Source organism: Megascapheus bottae, chromosome X, assembly GCF_031878675.1.
Source record: "Megascapheus bottae isolate mThoBot1 chromosome X, mThoBot2.hap1, whole genome shotgun sequence".
Classification (NCBI taxonomy): Eukaryota; Metazoa; Chordata; class Mammalia; order Rodentia; family Geomyidae; genus Megascapheus; species Megascapheus bottae.
Window position 1 is genome coordinate 62,889,729 of NC_143547.1, and position 20,429 is coordinate 62,910,157.

General features: G+C 39.4%; 1 protein-coding gene across 6 annotated transcripts in view; it reads left to right on the forward strand.

Annotated features, from left to right (window-relative positions):
- The first annotated feature begins 9,660 nt into the window (after window positions 1-9,660).
- Diaph2 (diaphanous related formin 2) overlaps window positions 9,661-20,429 on the forward strand; it is an 809,447-nt gene continuing 798,678 nt past the window's right edge. For 2 of the 6 annotated variants that reach the window (XM_090326170.1, XM_090326171.1), the window contains exon 1: window positions 9,667-10,057. In XM_090326170.1, coding sequence (XP_090182296.1) covers window positions 9,926-10,057 — 132 coding nt within the window. In that variant the 5' untranslated portion in view covers window positions 9,667-9,925. Of the gene's footprint in view, window positions 10,058-20,429 lie in introns of all 6 variants that reach the window. The other 4 variants (XM_090326172.1, XM_090326173.1, XM_090326169.1 and 1 more) reach the window with 4 other exon arrangements.

Below are 20,429 nucleotides of genomic sequence, written 5' to 3' on the forward strand. Positions count from 1 at the left end.
GGAGATAAGAGTCTCATGGACTTCCATGCCCAGGCTGGCTTTGAACCTTGATCCTCAGATTTCAACCTCCTGAATACCTAGGATTATAGGTGTGTCCAGTGCAAGTAAATGTAGACTTTCTTTCTTTCTTTCTTTCTTTCTTTCTTTCTTTCTTTCTTTCTTTCTTTCTTTCTTTCTTTCCTTCTTTCTTTCTGACCTGGGGCTTGAACTTAGGGCCTGGGCACTCTCCTTGAGCTTTCCTTGAGACACAATACCACTTCCTGCTTTTTCTGTGTATGTGCTGCCGAGGAAATGAACCCAGGGCTTCATGCATACCAGGCATTCACTCTTAACACTAGACCATTTCTGGCCCATAAACATGCCTTTCTATACCCCATGTCTGTCTACTTTGTAACTCAGCCTCGCCAGTCATCTGTGATAGTGGGTAGTAAAGAACTAAGGCTGTCAAATGTTGGGATAGTTTAAAATCCCAACCCTCTGTATCCTCTCAAAGCACTAACTGGCAATGAATTTTCGGTTGACACCAGCCCCCTAAATTCAGAAAAGAAAGCTTGTGGACCTGAGATTGTGTCCCTATTGAGAGCTCTCTGAAGGCCTGTACAGGTAACTTAAGCATTGTTAGGGTCACAAGAGTGCAGTTTCCTCTGTGAGCCAGAAAAATGCCTTTTGCAAACAAAAGTGCTAGACAGGCCACACAGTAACCCCAAAAGATCTGTGCAGTTGTTAAAAGTTAAATGTTGTATGTAATTTCCAGTCTGGAGTAAGTATTGCTCCTAATGACATCTGATCCTGCAATCTCTTTGTAAAATAGGCTAAGGTTACAGGTTCCTGAATGATAGAGTCAACATCCCTTCATCCATCAACTTCCCTTAAGATCAAGGGACCAGAGTCATTTGTGAAAAATAAGGGAGGTACATTAAAGAGGCATGGAAATATTGTTAACAAGTGTGCAAGTGTGGAGATCGCACTTGTGAAAGATGGTTATAGGCCAAGCCATCTACATCTGCCTAGCAAATTGTAGCCTTGTTTAAAAAAATATCTAGTTAAGGGGCCAGGACTTTGGCCTAGTGGTGGAGTCCTTGCCTAGTATGCACAAAGACCCATGTTGGATTCCTCAGTATTACATATATAGAAAAGCCAGAAGTGGTGCTATGGCTTAAGTGTAGAGCTCTAGCTTTGAGAATGCCCAAGGGCAGTGCTCAGGCCCTGAGTTCAAGCCCCAGGACAGGCCAAAAAATGTATAGTTAGTAAAATTGTCACCCAGCTAAATTAACTTGGGGCCACTGCCTAAAAGGTTGCCTTAAAAACCAATGGGACATGGGCCGGGAGTTTGGCCTAGTGGTAGAGTGCTTTCCTAGCATGCACAAAGACCCGGGGTTTGATTCCTTGGTACCACATGCATAGAAAAAACCTGGAAGTGGTGCTGAGGCTCAAGTGGTAGAGCTGTAGCTTTGAGAAAGTCCAAGGACAGTGCTCAGGCCCTGAGCTAAAGCCCAGGACTGGCAAAAAAAAAAAAAAACACAAATAAAACAATGGGACAGCTGAGCACTGTGGTTCACGCCTGTAATCCTAGCCACTCAGGAGTCTGAGATTTGAGGATCGTGGTACAAAGCCAGATCTGGCACGAAAAATGTCTGCAAGACCCTATTCCCCTATTAATCAGCAGAAAACCGGAAGTGGCACTGTGGCTCAAGGGGTAAGGTAAGGCAGCAGCCTTGAGATGAAGAGCTCAGGGACAACACCAGAGTTCAAGTCCCATGACCCTCCTCAAAAAATGGGGCACCAGCCTGCAAAAGCCAGTATACTCAGGAAAATATTGGGAGATTTCACTACAGTCAGGCCTTGATTTAAGCTTCTTTAACCAGCTTGTATATAAATTTGCGGGCAACCTAGCAAGAGACATGATATCCAATTGGAATCACTGGGACACACTGCTGCTATTGTTGCTCATCCCTTTCGGATAAAGTTCAAGGACAGCTTGACAGTCATCAGGAAGAGACTTTAACCCTAGCCCTAACCCTAACCCTAACAAATGTATGTGAATTAATGAACCTTCTATCTGGCAAATATCATGTAACCCTTTATTAATTACAATAAAAATATCAAAAAAAGAATTTACACAAAAGTGCATAATACTATGACATACGCAAATTAATCTGATGAGGTATATGCAATTATGTACATGTATTAAAATACAAGTTGTATTACAATCATATTTACTCCATTAAGATAAAATGTTTTCTCTTAAAATTTTTTTCTGATAATGTTCTTATTGTAGCATATGCAAAACCCTGGGTTCTAACTCTCTGTCAGTAAGAAAAGAGAGAGGAGGGGAGGGAGAGGGGAGGAAGAGAGGGAGGGAGGGAAAGAAGGGAAGAAGGAAGCAAGGGAGGGAGGGAAGGGAAGGAAAGTTAAGAAAGGAAGGGAAGAGAGGGAAGGAGAAAGGAAGGGAAAAAAGATGTAAATTTCTACCCTCTGGCAAAAAAATAGTCTGAGTGAATCTGAAGCCATTTAAACATTTGATGTGTTGGACAGAAGGGAAAGTTGAAAAGTAAGTTTAGATCAATATATTCGGATACTGTGTTAGGTAAAATACAGTCTAATAGACTTGACTTGTAAGTTGCTCTACTTAACCAATTTATATATATTTCTAAGAGATATTCTGCTATATAAGGATGTAATTGAGTGTATACATGGTGTTTATGGGCATTTTTAGATACCAGACATAAGGTTTTGTGTCAGACTGTTTTCTATCACTATTTAGGAAACTGAATGCTAAATCTCATGTGTTTGCCAGAAGAGGTGGACAAAATTTGCATTCATGTAAAAATGCCTGTTCTTTGGAAATGTGAGTAGGTATATGTTTATAGCAAAGATAGAGCTTGAGCAACAGATTTATATTTATATCTAATAAACACATCAACAGAAGCCAAGAAAAATTTACGTGGAGCCTGACTGACACCAGTGTCTCACACTTGTACTCCTAGCTATTCAGGTGGCTGTGATCTGAGTGTCACAGTTTGAAACCAGCCCTGGCAGGAAAGTCCATGAAACTCAAATCTTCAATTAACATCCAACAAAAAAATTGGAAGTACATCTGTGGCTCAAGTCATAGAGTATTAGCCTTGAGCAAAAGGCAGCTCAGGGACAGTATAAAAGGCCAGGATCAGAAAAAAAGAATTATATATGTAATATATGTATATGTATGATCATCCTTCAGTAATTGCTCAAAGTAGTTTCCCTTGCACAGAGCAATTTATGAATACAATGCATCTTGAGCAATGTCACTCCTTTCATCATTCTCCCCCATCCTTCCCAATCCCACTCCTTTCCTCAATTTTTTTTAATTTCATGAGGTATGTATTGAATTTTATGACTGCTAATTCTGAATTCCAATCCCATGACAGGCTTCCTGCTCCATAATATATGATCCAACTTCTGCTATGGCTTGCTACAGGATTTTCTTGCTTTTAATTTTCTGTGTGCTCACCAGGATATCCAATGTTGGTATTCCATAGTATGGCTGTTAGACTCCTGTTAATTCTTTACCACCCTGTCTAGGCTCTTCCTAATGGTGAAAGTCTACAGGGACATTCTTAGCTTTCCTCTCCAGCTCTAATTTGTTTGTTTCTTTTTTTTTGTTTTGTGGGTCATGGGGCTTGAACTCCACCACGGTGCTGTCCCTGAGCTTTTCAGCTCAAGTCTACTGCCTTAATCTTGAGCCAATCCCCACTTCTGTTTTCTAGAGGTTAATTGGAGATAAGAGTCTCAGGTCCTTGTGTGCCAGGGCTGGCTTTGAAATTTGATTCTCAAATCTCAGCCTCCTGAGTAGCTAGGATTACAGGTGTGAGCCACCACTCCAGGCCCTAATTTGTTTCTTTACTTTGTAGGTCCTAGGTTTTTCTGCTACCTGCCAATAACAAGCACTTATTGAGATACTATCTCCAAGTAAACCAGTGTTCTTTTATTTTTTAATATTTAATAGCCCACATGTTGCTAATTCTTGTTCATTGTAACTTTTCTTTTATTTCTTGCACATAATCGGTGGGGAGGAAAAGTTTGCTTCTTTTTAACTTCTTTTGGAGTCATTTGTTTCTTTTCTGGGGCCTCTCAAGTCGCAATCCTGAGTATATTGTCTACTTCCAGTTAGAGTACACCAGTGGTGCTTCAAAGGGGAGTCTCAGGGGGTGGGCACACAAGCCAAATGAACATGAGCAGGAGGCCTCCAATCTCACAGGAAGTGTCAACAGGTCAGCCAGATTTGCATCTGTTGTATTTTGTGGGGCTCTGTGAAGAGTTTTATTACAGGAAATAAATCTTGTACTAAAAGAAAACTAAGTTTTAAATTCAGTGCTCAAAGTTATTCTGTGTACCATTGCCAAAACAGCTCCTAAAACACCTGTTGTTTTGTAAGGCCCCTGTTAAAGATCCTTATCACTGACAATCACAGTGTCTTCCATTCAAATGTGTTTGCATATTGGGAAAAGGCAATGGGGATAACCATGCTTCCTATAATTATTCAACATCCATGCTCTCATTATTCTAGTCAAGTTTCACAGGCCCCTCATTATTATTGGCCAGCATTGTTTCCAGGCCATGCCATATATTGTCTTTCTGTATTTCCTTTCCTTGCCTATTCAAATCTGACCTCTGTTTCTAGTTCAACAGTTCAAGAATTGCCCTCTTGCAAAGTTCTTTTATTAGAGCCCTAAATAATCTTACACACTTTACCACATTACACTGAATTTAGAGCTTTCTTTTTTTACCCTTCCTTTTTTGGGCAATATTGGGGCTTGAACTTGGAGACTTACACTTGATAACCATGTCCCCTTCTAGTTGAGCCAGTCTTCCAGTCCTTTTTATACTAGTTCTTTTTCTTTTTCTTTGCATGGGACTTGAATTCAGGGCCTAGGTGCTGTCCCTAAGCTTTTGTGCTCAAGAACAGCACGCTACCACTCTGAGCCATAGGTTCACTTTTGGTTTTTAGGTAATGTTTTTGAATATTTTTTTTTGTGGGACATAGGGCTTGAACTCTGGGCTTGGGTGCTATCCCTAAGCTCTTCAGCTCAAGACTACCACTCTGCTCCTTGAACCTTAGCCCCACTTCCTGGTTTTTTTTAGAGATAAGTGTCTTACATTCTTCAGTGCCTGGGCTGGCTTTGAACTGTGATCCTCAGATCTCAGCCTTCTATGTAGCTAGGATCACAGAACTGTGCCAGCAGTGTCCAGCTTCATGTGTGAATTTAATTTGAAAGTTGTCAGAGAAAACTTTCTCACATTAAGAACTTTTAGCAAAACTTTTATATATACATATATATATATATACATACATATATGTAACCTTGCACAAGATGTGCATAAAGTATATATAGTTACTGGTTTAGTGGATTCAATCTTTATTTTCTTCAACCACAGTGAATGAACTATCCATTAAAGCCATGAATATGGATTATGAAGCTAAAAAGTCAAGATGCTGAGATCTGAGGATTTCAGTTCAAAGCCAGTCTGGTCATGAAAGTCTATGAGACTCTTAATTTCAACTAACTACCAAAAGTTCTGAGGCGGGGGAGAGGTGTATGTGTGGGGGGGAACTGTGACTCAATTCCTATTGTTCTTGTGCCTAGGACTGAATTAAAAAAAAGGAAACCAAAGTTGACTGCAATTCTATTTGTAATTCTGATGAGAATTGCATCTCCTAAAAGTAAGTGCCCACAGGAGGAAGGAGGAAGCAAAAAGTCATTATGTGGATGATTGTGATGCTGGGTGCAAAGGCCAGGAGAGATTGAACCTCCGGAATGTTGTTACTATAACAGGTGGTGTTTTTATTAGTATTCTGATTGCATAGTTATGTTGGATTTAAATGGTCTTCCTTAACTGTATTTTTTAGAAGCTTTGTTAACCTAGGTGTGCAACTTTTCACAAGGATAGATTCTTTAGGAGGACATCCATTACATTGCAGTAGAATGTCTGGCACTTTTTTTCCTTTGATTCCAGTACTGGGCTCTGTTCCTGAGCTCTTGTTTTTTGGTTTTGCTCAAGACTAGTGTTCTACCACCTGAGCCACAGCTCCACTTTTTGGTAAATTGGAGATAAGAGTCTTATAGACTTTTCTGCCCAGACTTGCAATCCTCAGATCTCAGCTTTCTGAATAGGTAGGATTGCAGGTGGCTCCAGACTGTCTGGCGTTTATAAGTATTTGCATGATACTTAGTTTGGTATTTCACATATAGACTATGCTTAAGAAATATTTGTTTACTCTTAATAGTATTCTAATTCATAAATATTTTTTGACCCTAGTTGATTATTTCCCATTATTTTAAAACCAATTTTCCTTTAATTTTTCATTGCACTGACTCAGATTGTTTAGGTAAGGACAATGGTTGGCTCAAAAGAAAGTTTGAGGGAGATAACTCCTAGAAACGTTTTTCTTTCTTTCAGTTCTTGTTTTGAAAATGACCCTGATGTGGGAAAAAAGGATTTCAGTTTGTTTGTAATTACGATTTACATCAATTTGAGCAAAATGTTAAAAAAAAAATCAGGAATCAGGGCCAGGAGTTTAGCCTAGTGGTAGAGTGCTTGCCTAGCATGCACGAAGACCCAGGTTCGATTCCTTGGTACCACATACATAGAAAAAAGCCAGAAATGGTGTTGTGGCTCAAGTGGTAAAACTCTAGCCTTGAGAAAAGCCCAAGGATGGCGCCAAGGCCCTGAGTTCAAGGCCTGGGACTGGCAAAAAAAATCAGGAATTAATACAGGGATGAGATAACCAAAATTCAGTTGAAACATAAGCTATAACCAGACCAACATTTTTATGTTTTGGGGGTAGAAAAGACTACAGATGGTTTACAAGCATTTGGAATTGAATATCACGTATAGCTGAGCTTGGTGTGAGGATGGTAAAATCCAAAGTTACATTAAAATAATAACAATTCATTTTCAGGTCTGTTTATACACTCCAAACATAAATAATCTGTATTATAATGTCCTCCACACTTCTGAATCACACCATTTGAATTACAATAATAAAACTTATAGTAGGAACCTTTGTGATCTGGAGCCTCTCATTATTCTCAAACTTCTATTTGTTTTGCTTCTTGTGACAACCACCTAAATTTCTTACCATAGGGTGTCGTGTCTGCAACATGCTATGTTTACTGCTTTTTTTCTGGAATGCTATTCATTTATTGTATTACAATTGTTCAATATATATATATATATGTCTATATATATATTTGCCAGTCCTATGCTTGAGCTCAGGGCCTGAGCACTGTCCTTGGACTTTCTCAAGGCTAGAGCTCTACCACTTGAACCTCAGCATCACTTCCGGCTTTTTTCTATAATTGTGGTTCCGAGAAATCAAACCCGGGTCTTTGTGCATGGTAGGAAAGCACTCTACCACTAGGCAAAACTCCCGGTCCAGTGTTCAATGTATTTTTTGTTTAATATCCTCTTTCCTCAAAGTTTTGTAAGGGTCAACTACATTTGTCTTTCCTTTTCATCACTATATCCAGGATGCTTAGCAGTTACAGGTTGCCAACCAGTACTGAAAGTCTTTCATCAAGTTTAATTCAATACTTAGCTTAAGCATCTTCTTCAGGATTCTTGGTTAGCTGCCTCTATCCTGCTCTTTTGGTTCAAATTTGTTCTACAGTAGAAAAATTCTTTGAAAGTTTGTCTTTCCCAATGGACTGAGGTTCAAAGGGCAGAAATTATGTCATCCTCATCCTTCTAACTCCAAGCATTTTGAAAATCATACATCTTTTTAAAAAAGGAACTCATGAAATGACTACTGAGGAGATTATTGAGCAATATTTGGGAGTGAGGGTCTACATCCACACCCATACTTCTCCCACAGAAATTCCATGGGACCATTGGCTGAAGAAACCGATCAGTTTTTTTCTGTATATCAAATTGTGTGTGCATGAAGTATGTAAAATTCAAACTTTGTTTCCAATTTATGTCAAACAGGAACTTCAATCAAGCAAAATTATCTTTGGGCCTGTTTGACCACACTGTTCAGGAGCACGCAGTCCTTCATTGCAAGTGTCCTTAGGTAATTTATCACTTTCTTGTGTGCAGAATGTCATGTCTGAATGATTATCAAGAAAATAAAGACATGGACAAAGTTGGGATTAAAGCTTTTTTTCAGGCTGGGCATCTGTGTATCACATCTGTAATCCTAACTATTCAGTAGAAGTCTGAGATCTCAGAATTGTGGTTGAAAGCCAGCCAGAGCAGCTGGCAATTAACTCCAATAAGCTGGAACTACTAGAAAATAGCTCTAGTGTTAGAACACACAAAGATCAGGGGCAATTCCCTGAGTTCAAGTCCCATTACATACATACATATGTGCATACAGACAGACACACACAAAGTTGTTTTCAGATAAGCAATTTTTATTCCATCCCACTGTCCAAGGTAATTTTCTCCTCACATCGCAGTGTGAAATTCATTGCAATGCATGTGACTATTCAGCGAGAAATTCCTCAAGTTTTTTAGAATGTGAAAAATTTCACAAGTTTTACAACTTCAAGGCTGGTGGGGGTGGTGGGAGAGGGCAAAGGAAGTCATTAGCCTGGAGACATTTTCAGTAACTGACATATGGATGTTTATGGACCTGGTACCTAAATTTACATTGCATGCATCCATTAGCATATGGATGATTGTTCTATGATAGTCTGGAGGTTCATTCAGATTTAGCCCTGGCTCCCTAAAATTCCCTGTGGGGATGTTTATTTTTAAGAAGTGTTTCCTAAAAAGTTTGTGCGGGCCCCTTCTTGAGGAGAAAGTAGTGGAGGAGTAGAAGGCAATATGCTCTGCTCTGGTTGCCACCCTTTTCTCGGGATTTCTTTTTTAATTTTTATATAGGGGTTTCTACCAGAAATCAAGTTTTGACTCACGTGAGCACATGGAGTCTTCACAAGTCTATCTTTGAACTACATTAGGAAAGCAAAGTTAGCTCTCAATTCCACTGTGAACTCAAATGTGTGCTTTGGTTAGAGCCTAATTACACAGTGAGGATTAGTTGGAGGGCACAGGCTGTTTCCACTCCCCCGCTGGTCGCCTGGGAATAAAGAACCAACTGTATGTAGTTCCTCAGTTCCAGCGCAATCACGGCCACAGAAGCACCCACTCTTTCCACTTTGACCCATACCATCTGTTTGGGCAAAGAATTTTCGCTGAGGGTGGGTTTCTTTCTTACCGGCTGCCAGTTTGCCAGGATTAAATTACACTTTCACACAGCTTGAAGCAAGGCCACACTCCTGCCCGAAGTAGGGAGGGGGTGTGGGAAAGGGGTTTTGGCCTTTGCTTGCAGACACTTATGGTGAAAGAAAAGCATACGTTAATCCTCCCCACGCTTTAATGTCCCTATCTGTAAAATGGGCCGCCCATCTGTGCTAGGGGCTGGTTCCCTTGGTTGTTCCATTACAGTAGTAGGAAGTGAAATCAGTACCTCAGCACAGCTGAAAGTCCCCTGTTTGGAGCTAGTCCCGGGCCGGGCATGCTCAGTAGCCCAGCCCCAGTCGGAAGCAGCTTCCAGTGCTGGGGCAGCAGATCGCGGGCACTTTGATGAATCACGTGTGTGGAGGCCCTCTTAAAGGGATAGGCACCTACTTTTCCTCCACCCCTTAAACACCGCCCTAAGGGCGGCGGCAGCGGCTTTCTTGGTAATTGCAGCTGTTTAAGGTCAGGGCTTGTCCCGGCAGCGGCTAGTGGCCACAAGCATAGTGGCGTCGTGGAAGTTAGGAGTCTGAGACCCGCAGCATCCTAGTCACAAAACCGTCTCCCCCGAACCCCCCGCAAAGAGGAGGAAGAGTCTCTACCGACTCAGCGAGGGGCAGCGTGAACACCCGAGGGGCTTTCTTCCTCCCTCCCCGTGGGAGAAGGTACTGCTCCAGGGCGCAAGTGAACCAGCTGGAGAAAGATGGAGCAGCCTGGAGCGGCGGCGTCCGGAACAGGAGGCGGCGGCGAGGAGCCCATTGGCAGCCGGAGCAACAAGCGAGGCACCGGGAACCGGGCCGCCAGCGAAGAGGAAACGAAAAACAAACCCAAATTGGTGAGTGCGCCCATAATCCCTGGCAGCCCCCGCTGTTTTTCCTGTCTGTCGTTATGGACATAGGAGGGAATCTGGGTGGGGAGGGCCCACCCCAAGAAGTGACCGCGACCTCGCTCTGTTAAGTGTGGGATCCGCGAAAGGAGCAGCCACGCCGAGGCGCACATTCGGCGTGGGGGCGGAAGAACACCTCATTCTCCTCTTAACTCCTTTTCTCACTCTTCCTACTCCAACACATAGTGGGGAAAGAATACCACAACACCCACGTGGTGACACCCCGAGTCCGAGAGAGCAGTGGAAAGGACTGTTGTTTGTCTAACTTGTGGCCCAAAACCTTTATTTTTTACTTTAAAAATTTTTTTTTTCATGATTTCATTTCCATCCCACCTCTTGTTACTTGCTGTGTTTTCCTCTTAATACTTGGGGTCCGGGGTAGTGAACCTTTTATTCCTTTTCAATCTGAATACTTGGGACCCCACTCTCACTCTTGGAAGACAAAAAATAAACACCACGAACCCCTGCCCCCCCCATAATGGTTCGAATTTTCCAGAAACGAAGAAATGCCTACGTGCCTACTTACTCCAAGTGTTCTTCCCCAGGAACATTTCTGGGGGACAGTGGGGAGAGCGTGAGAATTGAAAGCTGTTGAAGGGCTACCAACTGAACTATGTGGGAGTACTGGATATAGTCTTACAGTAGTTACACACATTTTTTTTAACTTTCCCCAAAACATTGGACACATGTACGACGTTCCCTCTTTTGGTAACTGAGCCAGTGCTAGCAGCCCATTTCCTGTTACTCAAACCCACCATGTAATGAAATCCAGGGGGCCCCCTTTTGCATTGGGATTCACTGGAGTTCCCTCAACTCATCAGTTCAAAAGATTCCGCTTTTTGTAAACTTTCTGCTTTGGGTGGCATGAGAGTAAAGGGTTTGCTGGCACTGATTCTACCAATACTGACAGCTGAAAATTCTTAGGCCACACGGGAATTATTACCCAGCCACATGTTGCTTGTCTACATTTCAGTTTTGAGTAGTAACAAGATTATACTTGAGATGGTGAAATACAGGTAAGGAAAACCTATTTTCAGTGGCCTCTGGCCACTTGTATGGACGTTCATTTACTGGACTGTCCTGGTGGTCCCTCACTTGATGCAGTAGATCTTGATGACAAATTTTAAGTCTCATCAGTTCAAAGAAACCTGAGGTACACGAAGAACATAGAACTTATTTACTCCCAACTGTCCTATAACCTAGTATTTAAAAATAAACGGAGTCATTGGTTCTTTGACTTGTCTGTGCTGGTGGAATGTTAATGGGTTTATGGGTTATAAAACTTACAATCACTTTTTGACTGACATTTTGAGAGTTTAATATCTTTTATCCTTTCTCTTGTTTCATTTATTATATTTAACATATTTTGACAAGGTAACTGGACACTTAATACCGGGTGGCACTTTCACTTCCTATCTAACTTCCCTGTTCCATGTGGAACATATCTTGCTACAGTAGAACAAGTATTTAAATGCTGGAGTTTGTTAGGATCATGTGGATTTATTATTTTATTTTGTTTTGTTTCTCAAGAAAAACTTTTAAACCTGTGATTTTATGAGCAGATGTGTCTGAATTAATAAAAACAGATTTAGAAAATCATTATGACAAACTTTGGGTTTGGCAAAACTGTAAGATTTTGGCAGCTTTTTAGTCAACAGTTATGTAGGGTTCTTAAAATTTGGCTAGTAAAAGTATAGTTTAATGAAATTTTATTATGTTTAAGTATTATGTTAACCATTGCAATAGATCTTAAGTGTGTGTGTGTGTGTGTGTGTGTGTGTGTGTATGTGTATAAAGGAGTTGTGGTGTGGAATTATAAAAAAGAGCCCTATGGCTAAAGAAATCATTTGTGTAGGTGATTGTGGGGGTTATTAAACTTCTCAATTGTGTGAGAACAAATTGTGTTTATTTTTCTGAGGCTCAAGGCTTTTGTTAGTTTCTCAAAGGCACCATCACCTATAGAAAGAATAAGAGCTTTGCTATACCAAAGAAGCAAGGAAATAACAGTTGATTCTACTCTAAATCATAAAAAAAAGTCAGCCATGAAAAGCAAAGGAAAATAGCACTAACCATAGGGTGATTGGTAATGAATTAAATTCTTTTGGTAGTAAAAAGTTATCTATACCAAGTCTATATAGTATAAACTATGAGGAAAGTTTCTATTACATAGAAAAACTCTCTTAATGTAATGACTTCTTAAGCTTGTAACATTTGTGATTCACTTGTTTTCACTTAGTTCCCCATATTTCTGGACAACTAGAGATGAAGATTTATTTTCTATTGACAGATCACATTTTTCATTTATACCATTAATGTTTTCCTGACTATTAGTGAGATTTTGGGGGGGAGTGGTTTTTCAGGACTGTAATGACATATTTGGTTAGTTAAATGAAAATTATTAAAATTCATTTTGATTGTCTCCACATCTGTTTCCTCATGATCACCCCTATATTTTGGTAATTTTAAAGGAAGATGAACCCATCTTGGGCTCAATGAATTTTGAATTGTACACTAGTATTTGAGTTTGGATTTTATGTAACTAGCTAGGTAGACCCAGATTGTAATATGCCATCTAACAGTGTGACTTGTAGATTAATTTGTAATTTGGTTTCAAGAACGGACTGTATTTTGTTAAACTGTATAGGATATAAAGTTCTAGAAGTGTTATGAAAGAACTATATCTCAAATCGTCTTTATTTAGTTACATAACCATTAAGAGAAGCCACTATTAAACTAATACCATGTGCACATGTGCACACACACACACACACAACACTCAGGCATATACAACAAATTAGTATGTACACAGTGACTTGATCATATTTCTGTATTTGACTTTTTTCTTTTTGTTTTTTGGTTACATGAGATAGTAAGGTCAAATTAATGACAGGAAATAACACAAGATAATTTTCTTTTATTGAATATCTCACGGAGTATTTGTGTAAGATTAGGTGAATATTGTTTTGAGTTTAGATAATTGGTTATACACAAAATGATTTCATTTATTCAGTCTATTTACTTTGTTCCTATTATATGATAGGTGTTGCTGTACAGGATGGTGATGTAATGATGCTCATAGTTTAGTTGGGCATGGAGTTACATACCTATAATTCCAGTATCCTGAGCACAGAGGCTGAAGGATTTTATGGCCAACCTGAGCTACACAGTAAGTTATAATATCCCCAAAAAAGATTCTCATAGTGAGGCACATAGGGAAGTTGATGATTAACAGGGAGCACATTAAGTTATTGTAGAAATATTCACATGATAGTGCTGTCAAAAAAGGAAGAGAGGGCTGGGAGTTTGGTCTAGTGGTAGAGTGCTTGTCTAGCATGCTAGAAGACCTGGGTTTGATTCCTCAGAACCACATACATAGAAAAAAATGCCAGAAGTGGTGCTATTGCTCAATTGGTAGAGCTCTAGCCTTGAAAAATTCCAAGGACAGAGCTCAGGCACTGAGCCCAAGCCCAGGACTGTCAAAAAAACCCCAAACAAACAAACAACAACCACAACAACAAAACATGGAGGGCCTGGAATCCATGGCTCCCAACTGTATTCCTAGCTACTCAGGTGGCTGAGATCTGAGGACCACAGTTCAAAGTCAGCTTAGGTAGGAAAGTCTGCGAGACTCCTGTCGTCAATAAAATACCAAAACAAACAAACAAAAACTGAATTAGAGCTATGACTCAAGTGGGATAGCACTAAGTTTGAGTAAAAGAAGCTCAGAGACAGAATCCTGGCCAAGTTCAAGCCCCATACCCAGTATCCCCCAAACAAATAGAACAAACAAACATGGACAGGTCTCTAGGTGACACTGAATGCTTGAGTATTATGAGATGCATGTATCATTTTCTTTGAGAGTCTATCTTGAAAGGTCAAAGGTTGTCCAAAAGACACAAAGTACCACTAGATAAGTATAATTGCAACAAAATATGGTAGTGGGTCTGTCAAAAAAGTCAGGGCCAAATCACAATGGTCAGTTGTATGTCATGTTACATACAATTTTGGAAAGGAGATAAAGTATTTGAAAATAATAAAAAAGAGAGTTCCCTGAGTGGATTGGTCTTTCACAAAGAAACTTGGAGATGGGAAGGCATGGCAAGAAAGCAACAAGAAGCATTATTTCTTCTTGGGAATGGAGGATGTCTTAGAGAATATACCAGAAGGACCTACATTTCAGTTGCTGCTCATGTATTCATACACACATACCTGATCATTCCTGTTTTTCTGTAGCTGTCTCTCCTGTATTGCTTTCCTCACTGCATCTACAGTGTCTTCAATGTTTCTCTTTATTATGGCTTACCCCTGTTTCACAAGTCCATTCCAATATAAATATGTTCTTCCTTCCATTAGACAGTTTATTGGTTGCTTTGATACTGAGGGCTCTTGGTCATGATGTATTTCAAGTTACACATTCATTTTGTCTCTACAAAGATTTTCAAGTGCTTCTGGGAAAGGGGACTTCTGTGTTTATCCTCTAAAATGTGGCAAGTTTGTATTTAGGTGCAGAGCAACTTAATAAATTATTATTAATGGGAGAATTTTTCCCTATAGGCCAGATGTATTGAAACTGTACATTGTTTGACATGAGTTTTTTTTTAAGTTTACCTTTTTTGAGGGAGGCGGGAGTAATAGGGCGAAAAATTTACTAAGCAGCCACTTTATCACTTGTGCCATGCCTCTGGCTGCAAAGTTAACTTTTTATGCAATCCTTTTTCTGAGGATATGTACTGTATCAAATGAACCTATTTGTGCATTTCTCTCAGTCTCTGTCTGTAGGGATTCACATTCTTGCTTAGTTTTTTTTTTCTCATAAGAGGTGCTCTACTACTTGAGCCATGTCTCTCCTTTCGGCTTTTTGTTAGTTATCCGAAGACAATTGCCTCACATTGGCCTGTCTTATAACTTCCATTCTCAGACTACAGCCTCTGAAATTTAGACTTCTTCATGGCCTTGACAACTCTGTCACACCCTGACTTTGTTTTCAGTCTTGTAACTTCCAGAGCCTGAACTACCATGTAAAGAAACAATAATAAAAGTAATGATCTAAGTAATATTTTTTTGTTATTAGTAGAAGACTCAAAATATTGGCAAGAGAATACAGATCGTAGAACTCCAGTTCCCATCCCATTGTCCTATTACATTTTGGGTTTTTTTGCAACCTCTGATTAGCTTTAACATTAGAAGTTTGAGCTTTCTGATTAATATTTGCATGATAGAGATTGTGTCTCCTGACAAATTTGCTTGTTTGTAGTGGAATTTGCACTCAGGGAATTCTTGCCATGTAGGTACTCTACTACTGAAGCCATATATTGAGCCCCACCTTTTTGGGACCCAGATTGTGGTCTGCCTAGTTTAGGCTTCTAGTCATTGTTGGGATGACAAGATCATGTCACTGCCTAGAGGTTCTTTCTGTAGAGGACAAGTTATGTGGAATGTGTGGACTTAACCTTGAACCCAGAACTTTTTCTCAGCTTCCCAAGTAAGTAAATAGGATTACAAGTATGTGCCTACTGGTAGCAGATATTTCCATGTCTCAAATATACCAGGCCTCTATTCCTTTTTGTTTTGTCATGGTTCTGGGGTTCGAACTCAGGCCGTAGGCACTGTCCCTTGAAGTTTTTTTTTTTCAGTCAAGGCTAGAACTGTACCACTTGTGGCAGGCACAGCTCCATTTCTGGCTTTTTTTGGTGTTTAGTTGGAGACAAGAGTCTCACAGACTTTCTTGCCTCAGCTGGTTTCAAACCTTGATCTTCAGTTTCAAGTCTTCCAAAGTATCTAAGATTACTAGCAGGAGTTACTGATACCTGACTGTTTGAATTTAGAGTAAGTCTCACTGTGTTGCTCAGGATAGCTTTGGGATATTGCTCAAGCAATCCTATTGAGTAGCTGGGGTCACAGATGCCTGACACATTGCTAAACCTGCTTTTTGCTAGCAAGGTTGTTACTAAAAAAATGCTGTACAAATAAAGAACATTATTACTAATCACTTATATTACCAGAAACAGATGTGGTTATGGGAATGGGACTATAGCTCAATGATAGAACACTGGCCTGCCATTCTTGAGGCCTGTGATTTAATCTCCATTTCTGCAAAAATTAAATATATATGTATATATACATATATACAGAAGCAAAATATCAAATCAACAGAATGAAAAGGAAAATAGGGGGGACTTGAGTGGCTCAAATGATAGAGCTTGAGGCTCTGAGTTCAGTTCCTAATGCTGCAAAAAAAGAAGAAAAGAACTGAGGGCCATATTTCTTGCCATTTAATTGCTCTAACACCAGTATTGTGCAAAGTATCACAATTTGGTTATATGTTGATTGATTCTTTATTCTTTTATGAAATCCACTTGTCTATTTGGAAGCTCATACTTTCTCTGTTTTACTAATAGTTCTTCCTCTTGAATAAATATGTGAGCTTAACGTTTTCCCATTGTAATTTTTTTTCATGTGTATTTTTGGGTACTGATACTGGAGCTTGAACTCCGGGCATCTCTTTTACTTTGAGTTAGCTTTTTTCCTTATACTTATGCCTCCATCTTGAGCAATTATTTATTTATTTATTTATTTATTTATTTATTTTTGACTCAGGGCCTGGGCACTGTCCCTGAGCTTCTTTTGTTCCATGCCAGCTCTACCATTTGAGCTACAACGCCACTTGTGGCTTTTTTTTTGGTTTATGTGGTACTGAGGAACAGAATCTAGGGCTTCATGCATGCTAAGCAAGCATTCTAACACTAAGCCACATTCCCAGCCCAGCTTTGTGAGCACTTTTTTTTTTTGCCAGTTCTGGGAACTCAGGGCCTGAGCACTGTCGTTGGGCTTTCCTCAAGGCTAGTGCTCTACCACTACTTGAGCCACAGCACCACTCTCGGGTTTTCTATGTATGTAGTACCAAGGAATCAAACTCAGGTCTTCTTGCATGCTAGGCAAGCACTCTTACCACTAGGCCAAACTCCCAGCCCCTTTTTGAGCATTTTTGCTGGATATAAGAATCTCAGATTTGTCTACCTAGGCTGGCTTCTTGAACTGAAATCCTGACCTCTTGAGTAGCTAAGATTACAGGGGCACCTGGCTTGTATTTTCCAGAAACAGGATAGCTCTTTCTTTCAGTGAATTAATTTGAGGCATTCACAGTTTTTGTTAAAAATATTTATTAGGGTAACATTTTTCAAAAAGAAATATACTTAGTACCTGAATTTTGTAGCTATAATCCTGCTGTATATCTCCTATATAATAATAGCAATAGAAAAAAAAACCTTTCACTAGGTTTCTGACATTCTGTCTTGTCAGGAAGCTTATTGTTGTACAAATAAGGAAGCTGAGTCAGAGAAGTGTTAAGTGGATGGACTAACATAGTTATAAATCTCAAAGCTATCACTTCTGTTGTAGAAGTTATCTATAGCACTGAGTCATTATGTTTCAGGGACTGTAAAAGTAAAGAAGTTATTCAATTTGTCTTCTTTTGTTCTTTTTTGAACACTTTATAATTGCAATCCACCTAACTTTTACTGTTAAATACCAAGAACTTGAGCAATAGCATGTCATTGAATGAAATAATGTTTTTTTTCCAACTTGATCTCAAAGAACACTGCAAAAAATAGGATACTCTAAAAATAGTACAAACATAACGCTCATTTACATGAATTAACACATGTAAAACTTACCTGATCAGGACTGAATCTTTTTTTCTTTTTTACTGTCTCAATCTATAATTCTGTAGCTTTAAGGAGAGAGTACTCAGTCCTTATTTCTTACTTTAGTGCCTGGCCCAACAGATAGTCATGACACTCTTTCTGCAAGAGAATGTAGAAAACATAGTTTTGAACTCATCCTTATTTACCCAGTCTTAGGTTTCATGAAGATTTTACAGTATTTCTTTAGGAAGTATAAGCTATATTGCTACCAAATACAGATCAGCAAATTGGCCACTTCCTGATCTCCTCATTGCTATTATAAAGTGGTACTTATTTTGAGAAGCTTCTCCCTGGTTAGGCAGGTCAGGCAGGCCTAAGTACAAATCCAACACACTTAATTAGGAAGAAATTATTTCCAAATTGCTATTGACTCAATCATGTAGCAAGTCTGATGCACACCTAAGAGGGAAATGAGTTATTGTATACGATTTTTACAATGTTATATGTTACTCTGTAATAGCCACATGGTTTGATAAGAGTTCAACAATTGGAGAAATTAAGCAAGTTTATGATATTTATTTCTAGAAGTCACAGAGATAAAACCTAACCAAAAACAGTCATATACATGAGTAACAAGTACAAAAATCTAAAAAAAAGTAGTTGCATGAAAATGAACATAAAATATAATTTTAATTAATACAATATTCTAGATAGAAGTAGAATATTGTTAGATAAGATTTTTTTCACACACCTTTAGTTTGTTGGTGGTTTGTTATTTTTCCAGTCCTGGGACTTAAACTCAGGTCCTGGCTCTGTCCCCGAGCTTCTTTTGCTCAAGGCTAGCAGTCTACCACTTTAGCCAGAGCACCACTTCTGGCATTTTCTATGTATGTAATACTGAGGAATCTAACCCAGGGCTTCATGCATGCCAGGCAAGCACTCTACCACTAGCCACTTTCACAGCCCAGTTTGCTAGTGTTTTATGAAGATAAATGTAAAAGTGATAACTGAAATAATAGGACTCATTAAGCTAGGTGTGGTGGCTCAAGTCTGTAATCCTAGCTTTGCAGGAGGCTGAGATCTGAGATCTTGGCTCAAAGCCAAGCCCAGGCACTAAAGTCTGATATCTCCAATTAACCACCAGAAAACTGGAAGTAGTGCTGTGGCCCAAGGAGTAGGGCGGCAGCTTTGAATTGAAGAGCTCAGGGACAGGGTCCAGTCCCAGAGTTCAAGTCCCACAACCAACAAGAACAACAACAAATAGGACTAATATGATTTTTTCTTTTAAAACTTGTGAAGAATTTAAGATCCTGAAAAATAGTGATGATAGTAGTCACCAAATCCTACAAACTTTCTTTTAGTCATTTTTTTCCTACAAGGTTTATTATGCATCTCTAAAATTGACCCATTTCTTCAAAACATTGTCACTATCACTCTTTTAAAAATTAATTATTTTGGTGTCTTCTAAGGCTCAGTCCATAAAAAAAATGTCCTTAATTGCCTCTCAAATAGTGTGTGTGTGTGTGCGTGTGTGCGTGTGTGCGTGCACGCGTGCATGCACATATACATTCGTAGCAATATGGGGCTTAACTCAGGGCCTTATGCTCTTATTAAACTTTCTTTGCACAAAGTTGATATTCTACCACTCGAACGACGCCTCTACTTCTGGTCTTTTGCTGGTTGGTTAATTGGTGATAAGGGTCTCGGGGTTTTGTTTGCTTGTATTGGATTAGAACCTCAGTTCTCAGATCTCAGGCTTCTGAGTAATTAAAGTGTGAATCATCAGTTCCAGTCTAAAATTAGACTTTTTTAATCACTTGTGTGCCTAACTGATGTATATTCAAGAAATATACCCTTAAATTATTTGCAAAATCTTGCTGTAACGTCACATGAAGTATTTCTATAAAGCAACTTTTTTTTCATTACTGGGCTTGAACCCAGGTCTTCAAGCATGCAAGACAAGCACTCTACCACTAGGTGAAACTTCCAGGCCCTAAAGCAATTTTTAAAAAATATTTTTTTGCCAGTCTTGGGGCTTGAACTCAGGTCCTAGGCAGTGTCCTTGAGCTTTCTCAAGGCTAGTGCTCTACCACTTGAGCCATGGTACCACTTCCAGCTTTTTTTGTGTATGTGGTACCTAGGAATTGAACTCAGGGCTTTATGCCTGCTAGGCAAGCACGCTACCACTAGGACACATTTTCCAGCCCAAAAATAATTTTTAAATTATCTTTTAAGTAGTTGTACATAGGAGATGCCTTATAGCAAAGCAGTTTATGAATGCAGTGCATCTTGTTCCCTGTCACAGCTTAACATACTTACTCTCTTAGACCTACCCCTTCCCTTACTTTTCTTAATTTTACAGTATATACAATGAAATGTTGACTATATTTTTCCCTTACTCTACCCCTCTCCTCGTGGCCTTCCCCCCCCTTGGATGTACCCATTTCTTGGTGTTGATTTTGTTGGGCTTTGACCTAGTCTTTCTAAAAGAGCTCCATCAATTCTATTATAATTCCGTTAATTAGCATCAACTCAGAAGTTTGTAGAGAAAAACTACAGAAGTTGGCTTGACAAGTATGCTCAAGTATAGTTATGGTCTACTGTAGGAAGAAACCACATTAAGACTTGCAATTTACTGGTGTTAATCACTCATTCTTTATGTGAGATGGAATGATACT